We start from the raw sequence: 15,825 nt of genomic DNA, 5'->3' as shown, positions 1-15,825 counted from the left end.
GGGAAACAAGAAATGCATACAAATTGATATGAAAATGTACAGGGAAAATGAGGATGCATCCAGAACACGCAATCTGGGATTCAAGTACTACGTCAGTAGCCCATTTGTTCATATTCAAACCCGTGAACAATCAAGAGTTGACCTTAACATGGCGGCGAGAAGACACTGACTCTGTCCCTGCCATCTAGTGCCAAGACCAAGAATGACTGGTTCAGTGAATGCAGTGAAATACACGCGCGTATCGAAGAAGGCGGAAGGATACAATCGTGGCATATTGCTGTCGGGCGAACCATTTTCGTGAACGGGCTCAGAAAACCATCCGCGATCTCAAAAAACGACTTTTCGCTCTGCCTCAGAATATCCCAATGTTACGACGGCTATTTCACGTTCCTCGTGTCTCGACGCTGTCTCAAATCCGCGTTCGTGACGACGTAAAATTTGCATGACTTCTATGAAGGGTTTCCAAGCCACAACATGAAGACCAGTTCTATGAAATATTCTTGGAAGTGGACTGAGTAATCATGTTTATTCGAGAACCAGATGGCAGGAAGGGGCCATTTCGATGCGAGTACGTACATAACAACCTCGCGGGTACAAATTAGTAAGTAGGAACCCACGTCAGTTATAAACACTCACTCGACACGCTTCGATACCGCCTTGAGAAGCTGACAGTCGCTTGGGTTGTCACAAAATTTCTCACCTTTTACAGAAGCCGAAACTTCATCGTTGTGTTCACAAGAGCCCGCTACTGGACCCTACTTTTATTTATTATTATTATTTAGTGTTCTGTCTGAGGACAGGTCCATATGAACAGGATCCTTCCATCCTTTTCTCGGACTGGGACCTGTTCATATACGTTCTTGGCAGATGATCCAGAAGTGGTTTGCCATTGCCTTCTTCTGTGTGAGTGTGAATGGAGTAATTGTTGGGATGCCACGGAGGAAAACTCCGTGTTTCCTAGACCACGGCCTTGCCCAACACAAGTTATAAATTCGGGCACGGCCGGGAATCCAACCCGAGACCCCAGGATTACAAGGCCAGCGTTCTAACCGCTAGACCACCGTGGCAATGGATCCTACTTACGCCAGATAAATCCAATCCACATCCTCACGCATTCAAAAGATATATAATTATCACTGTTACTAATTAATCCCAATTCTTGCCGTTGTTATCAAGACATCGACACGCGCAAATCCATCAGCTCAGAGAGAGAGAGAGAGAGATCTAGCCCTTTTTACACACGTCTGGTCGCCCTGTGACGAGGTTGGGCCTCATGATCTGATCCGGCGTCCAAGAAGCCTTATCGACTACCTCAAACCTAAATTATAAGAGCGCAAGACAACCTAAGATCAATTCCAATAAATATATAAATTAAACAGCATAATTTTTCGTCAAGCTTTAAATCTCACCTCAGTTCATTCTTCCAACACCGATAGTGATTTCATTACATTGCCGTCTAATGTCATACGTCAAAACGTCTATGATAGAACAATCGAGAACATTGTATCAAATCGCATTTGATAATATACGGATTACATGTTTTTAACATTCGCTGGTATTAATACGTCTCTACCTTCTTGTGGTATAAATTTTCATCCTGCCCTTTAAAAAACAAATTTACTTTCCGCTGAAGGAGTAGTTTAGGAGCCCCCACGCTCGCCCCAGCTGAATTCCTGGCCACTCATTTGTATACCCTAAATAAATTCAATTAAGAAATCAACAGGGGACAAACATGTCTCAGACGACATCCTTACACGACTTAACAGTTTGGTTGCGTACGCAGCAATCAGACCTCTAGTTACGATGTTGCAAAAAATACCTGATTGATTACAAATTCTGTACCTCAACAGCGGAGTTGACACTAAATGTCACGAGACAGGGATATTTAGCCCATGAAAATTACCGAAAGATAAAATGAGGTTCTCCCACCCTAAATCTACAGCGATACAAACAGTTGCTACAAAATTGGTGCCAAATACTACGCCTCACTAACTTTCGAAATGATGTTCTGGGTTTTGGCGCCGTATAAATTCAGAACTGAAGACGGAGATATTATGAAACACTCGCCATCTACCAAAGAGTCCACACGACGCCCAGAACATCGCCATCCCCACCGCCGCGAAAATATTAATCAGTGGTTAGTGGAGGTAATTGAAACCTGTGAAAGAAGGGTGAGTCAAGGAACACTGACGCGAATGTGTACGTAAGATTTCGTACGCAGTCTTCGAAAATCCGTGCGGAGAGCCAACAGAATGCCGACCACAGGGGCATCTGACTTCGGGCTCACTACCGCACGCAGTACGACAGTTCTCTGACAACCACTGAGTACGGTACATCCCCTGGTCGCCGACACAGGACGACACAACGTCTCTGTTGTTGAATTCCGGCTGCTAACGGGACAATCAATCCCCAAAAATAACACAAAGAGATAAGAGGGATCAACTGTGAAGTGATCAGTGAAAAACCTGTCCCGAGGTCCCACATTCAGTGCCCTGGGATCGAACGCGGGCCACCGAGGAGAGAAATAACGTATTTACATTCCACGCCATGTCTCAACCTTCTTAAGACACTGAAACTTCTCGTGGGTTATCAAAGAGTCGAAAGTAACAAACTGAAGAAAGGACTTCACTACGCGATGAAAATGAGAGTCGATATTCGGCGAAAGATTCAGCAGGATGTATGGACGTGTTACCGGAGATGGGCAAACATTTGAAAATTTCGTACCTGTCCCTACTAAACGGGGTTTACCTGGACTGCATTCCTGTAACAACACGCAACTTACTTTTGTAATTCACCTTGTTGTATCGCTTAATCCAGCTTTCTCCAAAGTGAGAGCCCCTAGGCTACTCGGGGAACATGATTATTATAATTACATGCCTGCAAGAAAATGTACCATTAAATCACAAAACTACAAAGAAACAGTAAAACTACTTCATATATAATTAAGGTTCACGAAAAATGTTTTTATTGATAAATCACACTCTCTGCCATTTTTATGGGTAGCGGGACCTTCCAACTTCACACTTAAATCAAGGGATATTCAGACTGGGTAATTACACAAAAATTAGACGAACAATAACATACATTCCATCACAGATTCAGGGCTTTCTCAGCGGAGAGAGGTTTTTCTGAATTGTGACACCAACGTTTCGAAGAAAAAACACGCTGCCATCTTCAGGACTTGCCCTGTTTTGATGATCCTGAAAAACGCCGGTAACCACCCAACATGTCCCGGGGACACACGGCTGGTTATCTGGTTAAAGACGGCTAGAGCGAAAAACTGACCCATTCCAGGAGTAATTCATGTCAGATGATATGAAGTCTGAGGATCAGGCAGTGAAAATCAGGCCGTGCCTACCAACGTTTCGGAAGGTCCTATCGATCCTACCGCTCTTCTGCGTTATGACGTCACACAGTCTTGTGTGTGTGGTTACCAACGTTTGGGAGGAACTGCCATGATACTCAGGAGCTCAGCATCACTCGTCATCATAACTCACGCATGTCAATCCGTCCCCTATATTTCACATTTCAAACCACTTACAGCATTCCTATCAAACTTGGTGCGAGGTCCACGAAAGAAAGAAAGAAAAACTATTCCAATATCTCTCTTATTCCTTCAACAAAACCGAAGCAACTTTCCACGAACTTCACCAACTGAGTCATCGTACCAAACATGAATACACTGCCCATCTGCAGCACCTCTAAGGATACTTGTTAATTTATTTAAAACATATTTCGGTGCGTATTTAAAGAAATAGTTGGGAAATCATGTACGTCTTTCAGCACCATTTTTAACATCTAAACCAGTGGTATTCAACCTGGGGTACGCGAAGACATCTTAGGGGGTACGTGAAATTTTAAAAAAAATATTATTTTATGATAAACACTGAATAATCAGTAATGTAATTTATTTAATTCATTTTAGATGTAGATTATATACTATGTATAACTTGAATTATACACCAATAACTTTGGGGGGTACAAAGTTGAAGAGAAATTATATCTGGGGGTACGCGAAGACATCTTAGGGGGTACGTGAAATTTTAAAAAAAAATATTATTTTATGATAAACACTGAATAATCAGTAATATAATTTATTTAAGATGTAGATTATATACTATGTATAACACGAATTATACACCAACAACTTTGGGGGGTTCAAAGTTGAAGAGAAATTATATCTGGGGGTACGCGAACAAAAAAAGGTTGAATACCGCTGATCTAAACTATTATTCAGCCTTGAAAATAAGTCTCCATCACCTATCGCTGCTTCGCTGTAAACAACAGACGTGAATATGCAGTTAACGGTACGCGCTAAATACGACAGACGCAAAATTGCAAAGAATGTAAAGAATCCGGAAAGAATTTCATTCGATGTTTCCTCGAAGTCCAGATTCTGAAACTGACATAAACCAACTCGCAATCAAGGTAAAAAAAAAATAAGAACAGGGATTTAAGGGCGAAGGTGTAGCGGGCGAATGACGAACAAAAAGGAGACGCGGATAAGGCGCCGAAGAATAAAATAGTAAAACCTGCTTATAACGAAAACCCCAAATCAGTTTCCGTCTAAAGCAGGTATTTCTCTTTTTTCGCATGAAACTGCGATTCAAATCACGGAATTCGGTACATAAGCGTAGTTAGACGCTCTTATTGAACAATTATAGGCTTTTAAACAGAAAATAATGTGTTTCCCTCTTTATTGTCAGGAACGCAGACATGATTTAATTCAAGAAATATTTCCGTTTAATCCGGGTTCCCTTTACAAATTTCTTTTACCGAAAACGCCTTGTACTTTAAAAGTCAAACTTGAACAAATTGTAGAACACACAGCAGACTTGAGAAGAGTAAGGCAGTCTAGTTAGCACACATCTGTAAATTACGCCTACAAATTTCTGCCGCGAGAACTCTTTTTAAGACACGATAAGTCTGTAAAATTCTAAACGAAAAACATGTAGAAAAATCAGTTGGCAACAGCGTGATACGCTTTGAGTAGACACAACGCAAGGCCACGTTTTAAAACCATCTAAAATAGCCTAAAGGCTAAATGAGTTTACATGATTTCGTAAGACGACGTGACGTGACTTTAGCCCTGAAGATGGAGACAGTACGTATCTCCAAAATGCTCGTGTCCACCTACCAACCCACACGACATCAGAACCAAGGGCGTCACATCGGATTACGATTTCCAAGTTCAGATCAAAAGATTTTCGAAAAGTTACAAAAATTACCAGAATTGTTAACCACGGCGTTATTTTGCTGACTAAAAGTATCGGTTGGAATCTACCAAACGTAAAGTAGTCGGGGAATGGACAACATCCGCTTCGTATTCGATTTACGACTACGACGTCGAATGCAATGTCTCACGCACTTTCATTGTTTACCAGTTCCTCTAACAAAACTCCGACGAATGGATCCTGCACTTTCATTGTTTCCCAGTTCCTCTAACAAAACTCCGACCAATGGATCCTGCACTTTCATTGTTTCCCAGTTCCTCTAACAAAACTCCGACCAATGGATCCTGCACTTTCATTGTTTCCCAGTTCCTCTAACAAAACTCCGACGAATGGATCCTGCACTTTCATTGTTTCCCAGTTCCTCTAACAAAACTCCGACGAATGGATCCTGCACTTTCATTGTTTCCCAGTTCCTCTAACAAAACTCCGACGAATGGATCCTGCACTTTCATTGTTTCCCAGTTCCTCTAACAAAACTCCGACCAATGGATCCTGCCTTAAAATAGGCCATGGGCACTTATTTCACTATTCATTCGACGTTTTCGGGCTACAACCTACGTAGTTTGGAACATGATGTCAACAAACTAAGAAACAAAACAAACAAATGCTACCGACATGGCGAGGTCTCTAATGGCATTAATGTCGGCAGCGAGTTACTTGATACACTCGGAGACTACTCTGAAGGTTCCTAGTCTTAATGTAAGAATTCTGATTTAACTCACATTGAATTTTTTAATTTTTTTAATCACAATTGAATTTTTCGAGGATTAAAGAATGAAAAAAAGGTCATTCCGTAATGTGCCTTTCTTCTTGCCTACTATTCCTACACACATTCACACCTAACTGATCCGACTACGCCAATCGGAGGAGTATATCGTACCCTTTCATACGTATATTCTTCAATATAACGTGTTTGCCCCCCAAAAAATTAGTTGCCATGACTTTTGAAGTAACCCTCGTATAATATCTTCCTCCTACGTACGCCCAGGTATTGTGTAACTAGTCTCTTCAACTCACGTTTGCAACCAAAATTTGATTCACATACAAAGCAGGTAAGATTACAGTTTTGCACGAGTCTAATTCACTATTTACAATTACGGGAAGACAAAAGATTCCTAAATTAATTGCGGCAAATATCCTACCTAATAACAAGAAAGCTATTCTTCAGCAAGAATAATGACTTCCAGGTTTCAACCAATTTTCAACTTGTTTTCTTGAAATTAAATGTAACAGCCGAAAACTTCTTACCATCTCGCTCAGGCCCGACTGTCTTCAGTTGAAAGAACATCGTTAAATAGCTTAATCACCAATCAAAACATCGAGGTGTATAATTGTATGAACTCGTCTGAAGCAGCTCTGAAACTGGTGAAAAATACAGACTATTGAGGTTCGTTTCGTTGGTTCGTTCAGGTCGACGAGGCGTTGAGCCATTCAAAGAACTTGGCTAATATTTCTCAACCATGAGTCGTACATTAGATCGAATTACCCAAATTTCTCGAAACGCAGTTAATCGTACAAGAAGCTGGTTCAAAACACAGCCCTCGTTGAATGTTGGTACAGACAAACGTAAAATATAACTCACGAAACTTACTACTTGCAGAAGATGGAACCAGGGCAGTATAAATATTAGATCTACAAGCCTTTCCAGATTATAAAGTCACGACGATAAACCACTTATCTAAACTCGAGGAACTGCCACAGATTAATTCCTGGATATCGATTCGTGGGCGCAAAACCATCTGATATGGATAAAATGTCAATGCTAATTTAGTTTTAAGCAATTCTTAAGTTTTATGAGCCGGGATAGCTCAGTCAGTATAGTGACTAGCTACGGGCTGGACGACCGGGGTTCGATCCCCGACGGGGGCAGAGGATTTTTACTCTAGCCTCTGCGTCCAGACCGGCTCTGGGGCCCACCCAGCCTCCTCTCCAATGGGTACCGGGGGTAAAGCCGGCCGGGGCGTGATGCTGACCACTCACCCCCATCTAGTGCCGAGGTCAAGGAAGAGAGGAGCTATACCTCCACTCACCCCAAGCGCCTACATGGCGTATAGTGGGACAAACTTTACTTAATTCTTATGTTTTGGTTCGAGCTGTTCTCGAAGTGTTGATGGAGCGAAAACCCTAAAACCAATCAAGGTACACACGATGGGAGAAGTTGAAAAGAAGAGTAATTGTTCGGTGGAAAAACTAGAAAAGTGAAAAAACAAAACGAAATCATTGCAACAGCGAGCACAATCAACGCCACTCGGGCACGTGGCCGGAAGCCTGTGATGGTCCACCGCCACCTGGTCAGATTACCGTCTGCGCACCACCTGCCCGGCTAAAATCTTCTCCATCTGTCCTAAGGATTGCCGCTCACCTGTACCTTGCAGCTTGCTGGAACAGAACATCTGCCGAGCGCACGGCACGAGCCAGCCTGCAGCAAAATGGCAGCCGTGCGCCTCCCAAAATTCCGCTCTGAGAGCTCAGCGTCCTAATGGAAGCCACCCTCCCACCGACAGCACACTTCCGGAATGAGAACACGCTGCAACCGATTTCACATTCCCGCGGCGACCGCGTAGTCTGGTAGAAACACTGACAGACGCTTCAGAGGTGCATACTGCTGCCATCATCAGGGAGACTCGTCGCCCTAATGATACAGTAACAACCTCTGAAACGTCCCTGAACTTCTACCAGGCTACACGTCGCAACATCTCAGAAGACTCCATTGAATAAAAATTTCCTTGGATATTATCCATCGTCTAGTAAATATAAAACGTAGAAAACGACGTTTCGGAGATGGGACTCTATCTCCGTCTTCAGGTTCTGAAGAGTCATTTGAATAAAAATTTCCTTGGATATTATCCATCGTCTAGTAAATATAAAACGTAGAAAACGACGTTTCGGAGATGGGACTCTATCTCCGTCTTCAGGTTCTGAAGAGTCATTTGAATAAAAATTTCCTTGGATATTATCCATCGTCTAGTAAATATAAAACGTGAAACGACGTTTCGGAGATGGGACTCTATCTCCGTCTTCAGGTTCCTACACAGTTGGGCCCACTAGATAGAGCTAATCCCTATCTCTGGACCACATCGTCAAGAAGTTTTAGATCTGATATCTCAGAAGACGTCCATCCTCAGTATTTAAATTCTTTAAATCCCGTCTAATATTATATGAGGATGTTCAGCAATTTCTTCTTGTACGAACTTTGACCCCCTCCAGACTTAAAACCAATCCTGAATTAATGCATTCTTTAGATACTTTGAGATAAGTAGCAGGTAGAACAATTTTTAATTATTATTCAGAATTACTCTGCAATTCGAACAAAAAAAAGAGTCAACTAGTATTGGTCTAATATCGAACCAACTGTCTAAACTATTTAGTGAGAATATATTTTATGCCTTATTTACACGATTCAGATGGAATTAATACATATCGGGAAAAATGTATGTACAGCAGATCAGATTTCGATTACAGCTGGTTAATTTCGGTATCGATAACATGTAACACGAACTACAAACGTTTCGACGTCGAACCCCTAATTTACAGCAAGGCCAGAACCAACCAGACCACTAACATGGCCCTTTTCAGGGCCGGTATCCATCTAACCGAACTCACCTTTCTCTCTTTACTTTCTCTCCCTCTCCCACACACTCCCACGCGCTCCCATTGGCTCGGGGCAGGCTACACCTTTCACATTCCGGCCCTATAAACCTAGCACCTCACACCCTATTGGCATACTCATCGCCCTGATGACGGAGGCAGTATGACCTCCGAAACGTTGGTAAACATCTACCAGACTACACAGCGCAACAACACAGAAGACAGAAATCTTCATACTCTGATGACGGAGGCAGTATGACCTCAGAAACTTTGGTAAACATCGACCAGACTACACAGCGCAACAACCCAGAAGACGGAAATCTTCATACTCTGATGACGGAGGCAGCATGACCTCTGAAACGTTGGTTAACATCGACCAGACTACACAGCGCAACAACCCAGAAGACAGAAATCTTCAAAATTTATCAAATTACTGAGAAAAAAAACCAGGTCACTGTATAAACAGAGTACATCTCAGAAGTAACGAGATCTTTAACCTTTAGCTGAAATATGTACGTTGTATATTTAAAGATACACAAATAAATATAAATAAATTGCTGTCAATCGACGCAACACTGCACCTGCAATATTAAAAACAAAAGATGGGAAACCCGCGAAGAATCCTTCTTTAAATTACACACACGCCTATGGAGTGGACTTCAGCTCCACGGGTATAATCGGTAACAAGTGACAGGACTATCAGAGCTAGCAATGAAAAAAAAAAAAAAACTCGAAATGCCAGCATAGGACGAAAAGTCATCACTGGCATTTACTACGCGTAACAAATATTATTATTACATATACACCACACATTCTCCCTCTCCTCTCACTCATATTTATAAACGCAACATAACAAAAAGATTCAAAGCTGACCAAAAATCCGCAAAACCACGTAGTCTGTAGTCTGCTGTACGAAAAACACTACTAAAAACGTAATGTTTACGAAGAATTATTTCACAGGGTTGGTAATCCTGGAATTCCGGGTCAGAAAAAAAAAAAGAGGTTAGGTTATATGAAGGCCGAATCCGCCTTGTTCCTCGTCACCGCTGTTAACACATTTCTTTGAGAGCTTTCACGCTATTGAGCCCTGTTCTCGGAGATACGGGGCCCACCTCAGAACTGTCTGCTTGATCGGCAGCCAACGTTGGGACATTGACTCGTTATGCCCAACGCATTCAGATGCGGGTAAATTTGGAGCGTGCAGAAAGGAAGAAGGACGTCTTATTTTCCATTGGCACCTTCAAATCCAAACGCACGTGTGCAGGTTACGCATGGCTACAAGACGAGCTCGAAGTATAGTTTCGCGACTTTCCTAACACACAGTAAAACCATTCACAGTTGAAAATCCCCTCATTCATCTCTCCGTTCAACACAGATACGTCTATGGGGAAAACAAAATATGTCTCGCTGAATAACACAAATACTAGCAGACTATTTACGACATAAACCACCGAAGGACAAAGCAGAATCTTTAACATTACCCTCCAGTATTCGGCAAAGCTCCCACGTCCAAATCTTGGCTCCGATACAGACTTATCCTCATGGATGTTCCTCCCCAGTACCCCCAGACGAACCTCCGGGACACAACCTTAAAATACGCCACGACCGCGTCCTTCCAAATCTTACCTCATTAACTATTAATTACTCCTGGCATCCGAGTTCGAGCTACAGAGTCATTTCACCCACAAAGTACCAGTCGACAGTACGTAAGGTAGTTGCCCAAACGCTCTTCCCACGGCGGACCCCCCCCCCCCAAAAAAAAAATTACCCCATCAAAATCAAGATTAACCAACTCGCTTATAGCAAAGGTATCCCTGGTGCTTTTTGATCTATGCACTAGATGGGGGTGAGTGCTCTCAGATTTAAGACACGTCCGGATTACCCTTAGAAAAATAACCCCCGAAAAATGCAAAATTATCAACATCACACTGCACATTCTCCTAGGATTTCGCCTGCCATCCTCACGCTGCGTCTCCAATTTCTCGCACGAATTTCTCCTAAACTTCAAACATTCTAAAAAAAACCAGTCACCATTTTTACCCTCCCCACAGAGGTTTAAGAAATAAAATTTCACTTTCTCCCGGAGGCGAGTCTGAAGATGGCTGTATTCCGGGTTTTCGATCGCCCTAATGATGGAGACAATGACCTCTGAAACGTCGGAAAAACTTCTAAGAACCCAGAAGGTCATCTTCTTCCTCCAAAGTGACCGTTCGCGTATACAGCAAAGAGAACGCATTTTACAAGCATCGTTAAATAAATACTCAAATGACAATTGTGTTGTACCGACGTAGCCCCATATTAAGGACATCGCGAGGTTCTCTCATACATAGGCTGCACATTTCCCGTCGTCTAATCATTCTCCCAAACTTAAGTCGGGTCGGTTTATTTTAAGATCGCTTACTGCCCGTCCAAGTACAACCCTTGGGTTGTGGGAGGCTCATGGCAGGGTCACTACAATACAGAAATAGCCTAAGTTTAGAGCTCCGTAATATTAATACAAACTCTGTTACGCAGACATCGGCATTATAATCCTCAGGAAAAGAATGCAGACTGAGGGCGTCTGATGAGAGATCCGAGGTCGAATCTTCTGGATTACGACGCCGTGCAGTCTTGCAGGTAACAACTTCAATTCGGAAGGCAATCCATTTTCTATGGCCAATGGCCACCCTTGTATCAATGAGTGACGAGTATTAAAATGGATCTTAAAGAACCGGATTCAACTGGCGAAGGATAAGGTCCAGTGGCTATGAGTTGGGGAATCTTTTGGACAGCTAAGCGTCTTAAGAAGTGTGCTATGTGACGTTATTGAGGTAAAACATGAGACTGTACAATTCCGCCGAGGTAATTTGGAGAACGTGGACACAGGGACACGGTGGCCCAGGGGTTAGAGAGACGTCGTAAATTCTCCTTTCACGCAAAAAAGTACATAATTTTTTAGCGAAAATTAAATATTACGAATAAACAAACAAAATAATATGCGAGCCACTTTGCCCGAGACTTGATAAATTTACGTCATGATTCAATAAACCGTCCCTGTTTACAACTTGGAGGGTTTGTACGAGGCGCGTCCACAAAGTAAGTTTCCCACTCGTCCCACAGCTAGAAAACCTCATATTGCGCGAAGCGACTGTGCGTACGTGATAGAGCAATGACGTAGCATGGCGCATGCACTAACGGCACTTCCCGCGTTCTCACAGTAGCATCGTTGCAGCTGTTGAAGATGGAGGTTCTTATTCCAGCTCCCGCCGACTGTGAAGTGCGGTCAGTGATAACGCTAGGCCGCACACGGCTCGACGGACAGCAAGTCTCCTGCAGGAGTTCAGCTGGGAGGTGTTTAATCATTCACCCTACAGCCCGGACCTCGCTCCCAGTGATTTCCATCTTTTCCTACACCTCAAGAAATTCCTGTCCGGTCAGCGTCAGCGTTTTGAGAATGACAGAGAGGCGGAGATGGTTGTCACACAGTGGTTCCAATCCCAGGCGGCAGACTTCTACGACACAGGTATTCAAAAGTTGGTCCCACGGTATGACAAATGTCTCAATTCCGGTGGCGAATATGTTGAAAAATAGCTGGACACTTGCTGTATCTGTTGCAATAAATATTTCCATGAAATTGTGTTTTGTTTCTGTAAACGGCCCCAGGGAAACTTACTTTTGGGACGCGCCTCGTAATTCATCACGTAACTAAGTGATTGAAGTCTTCAAAGGTTGGGAAAACCCCTTATATAATCAATAAAGTAAATCTTAAGGGATTTTTTTATAATAAACGATGAATTACTTTCAAAAATGCGACTACAAAACTTTATTAATATAGTCATCAGGGCAACATCATTTTCAAATGAGCAGTCATATATATATATATAATATAACTGAAACAAAATGGCAACGGAATGTGAAGTCAAGTGACTTCTAAGCCTCTCAACAGATCCTGATGAAACAGTACGAGCATCATGCCACTAGAGGTCACCTCGCCTGCGTAATTTTTAATTTAAATCAGTATGACTAATGTAGAATTCTGATATTTTGTATGATAGAAATTTCTGAAAAAACATGCAAATTTTGTTGACATCATAGCTTGGAAGTGCGACCTACCACACAAAATCCTTAGTAGATTTTTACCTTCGATGGCAATAATAAATACGCGATATGCCTGTTTAATAAAAAAACTCAAAATTTCTGTAACACTCTAAAGATGCTTATCTACGTATTTACGTAATTTAACCCCTGAAAAACAATCTCCTATTTCATGAGATGATAAAGTTGCGTCATATTGTGATAAATATATATTTGTTTAAATCTTGTCAGTCTAATCACAATAAAATCCCTATTAAATATTAAAATATTACCATAATTAACATTTAAAATATTTAAAATATATTAAATGATGTTCTCTATCGAAATGTTCGATTTACAATTAGATCATCACTTTTTTTCACGACATGTTTCAGTTCTAAAAGAACCATCTTCAGGTGTATAAAAAATTATATAGACTTAAATATAATTTCTTAAATGCAACTTTTAGTCAGATGTTTATCAGATTTCAAATGATGTTTTCTTCTAGATTTATTGTATTTTTTAATATCGTATTCGAAGTTGTTCGTATATGTACGTCGTGCTTAACATGATTTTGTGTGGGTGAACGTTTTGTTGTTGTATTTGTATCATCCAGAAACGAAGTTGTGGAGGAGTTACGTCCGTCTGGAGGTATTGCCTATTTCATCCTTACGACAGACAATTCACCCTACTGTATGTAAAACCCAAAATTTCATAAACTAAACCCATAAATCTAGCATCATGATTTTACCACACATTTTGCTTAAAATATTATACGCTGCGCTGAAATAATACAATACTTCACATAAAAATATATGTTCAAATATCACTTTTTAACTCATCCAGAGTGAAGTTAACGCAGAAAAATGAGTGGGACCGTGACAAATCATAAGCAAAACCAGAATAAGACAAAGTACTCACCGTTCAAAGACGATTGCAGAGTTTGCAAATTTCTGAAGTCGTACCAGAGGTGGCAGAAAGTCATCTTGGCTGCACGTTCCTATTTCAGAGTCCGACATGCCACCTACAGCTGAAAGTAAACACTACAATTCAAACCAAAGCGGTAAGTGATATCAAATCATCAAACGACAGGTTACGTCACCTCAAGTACAGACGTCAGACCTACGCCTCGTCATCGCTAGACAGACATTTTATTTTGTTCCGAGACATTTTTCCAGATTCCAGGTTAAAGCCCTGCTTCAACCCACTGCAGAATCACCAAAATTAGAAAGTTTGTGATGAAAAATGCACACAAACATCCATGCACTGATCCCAGAATTGCCTTGGGCTTGATTGTACTTTATTACACTCTGTGGCCAATTGAATGAACATAAATGGACACGGAGATGAGAACTTTTTTGAGAATCTGACAGTCACGCAGATAATAAGAAATTCACCGCCTATTTACGTAACCTGAAAACTTAATTAACCTCTTCACAGCAACATTGCATTATACCATGAACTGGAGTTGTTGAAAATCCAGACCACAAACATAATTTATTTAAAATCCATTTAATATCAACAATTCTAAACTAAATTTGAATCTGCTCTTAACTTCCCCATAAAGACATTTTGCATCTGTTACCATAATTCACAAATATTTCAACTCTGCTATGGTTCTGAATGATTTATGATTTCAATATTATTGTGACTGTGTCATCCATTCTGGTAACAAGACATTAACAAGCAAAAGTGTTCTTAGTGATATTTCAGGTGCTCGTAGCAAAGATTATAAAAACGGGTGTCTCCTGAGATGATGCTCCGTGTAGTCTCTGACACCGACCTGATCTGTGAAATGTCGGCGAACTTCTACAGAAGACAGCCACGTGTTCTTTGCAATTTTGTATACAAGTCTTCGTGTTCATTTACCGGTGTTACAAATCTTGCGGTCTGGCAATTACATTTCGTCATGTACCAAATGCGTAATGCGTTAATGATCTTTAGCCATAAACAGACTGAGCGACAAGCAGTCATGAACGTAAACGCGTGTGGTATATATATTTACCACTGTATTATAAAGGGTCTAAACCACAATGAATGCCACCGTGTAGAAAGAGTGTTATTTATTTAGTGTTCTGTCTGACGACAGGTCCATATGAACAGGATCCTTCCATCCTTTTCTCGGACTGGGACCTGTTCATATACGTTCTTGGCAGATGATCCAGAAGTGGTTTGCCATTGCCTTCTTCTGTGTGTGAATGGAGTAATTGTTGGGATGCCACGGAGGAAAACTCCGTGTTGCCTAGACCACGGCCTTGCCCGACACAAGTTATAAATTCGGGCACCGCCGGGAATCGAACCCGAGACCCCAGGATTACAAGGCCGGCGTTCTAACCGCTAGACCACCGTGGCACAGAAAGAGTGTTAAGACACTAAAATGTAACTTTCGATATAAATGCATGGATCTTTCTCTCCAAGTTACGGACTGACAAACAGATAAATTTACTTTCATTAAGACTTCGTACATACTGTGCTAACGAAAGTATAAGAACCCTTTTTTATAAGACATGAACATGGAAAGCATATTTATCGGTCTCTTCTACGGATCAATATAGGGGCCACGCCCCGATGCAAGATAAACATCACACCAGAAACTTCATCTTAAGCGGTCCACTGCAATAAGTTTGGATACAAGGCCGATAACATAACGCCGAAGGTAAGAGACCAAAATAATTCCAAAAGATAAATTTTACCTAAATGTGTAAGTCTCTCCTGAAAACTGAACACGCCAAAACCCGAACGGAAGCCAACAAAATGTTCTCCGGAGGTTTTAAACGTTCGTCACAGTGAACTACCTACCATCATCGGAGCACATTCCTTTAATATTTTACCCCCCCCCCACCCCCCCCGCGCGCGTTTCCGAGGGTGACATCGCCCGTTGACTTATTCAGATAATAATAATGGATCCAAGATTACGAGCACATCCAAACACAGTCCGAACCCCGCTCAG

The 15,825-nt window shown here is 41.6% G+C and overlaps 1 protein-coding gene across 2 annotated transcripts in view; it reads right to left on the bottom strand.

The window, feature by feature from the left end:
* The window catches only part of LOC110840658 (serine/threonine-protein phosphatase 4 regulatory subunit 1), a 120,400-nt gene that overhangs the window by 90,014 nt on the left and 14,561 nt on the right, over positions 1-15,825 (bottom strand). For both annotated transcript variants that reach the window (XM_022085849.2, XM_022085852.2), the window contains one exon: positions 13,797-13,905. In XM_022085849.2, coding sequence (XP_021941541.1) covers positions 13,797-13,905 — 109 coding nt within the window. The remainder of the gene's footprint in view (positions 1-13,796; positions 13,906-15,825) is intronic.

This window comes from Zootermopsis nevadensis, unplaced genomic scaffold, assembly GCF_977971745.1.
Source record: "Zootermopsis nevadensis isolate Lab colony 2312 unplaced genomic scaffold, Znev_1.0 Znev_ptg000050l, whole genome shotgun sequence".
Lineage (NCBI taxonomy): Eukaryota > Metazoa > Arthropoda > Insecta > Blattodea > Termopsidae > Zootermopsis > Zootermopsis nevadensis.
The sequence above is the reverse complement of the archived record's forward strand: the minus strand, read 5'-3'. Positions and strand labels throughout refer to the sequence as shown.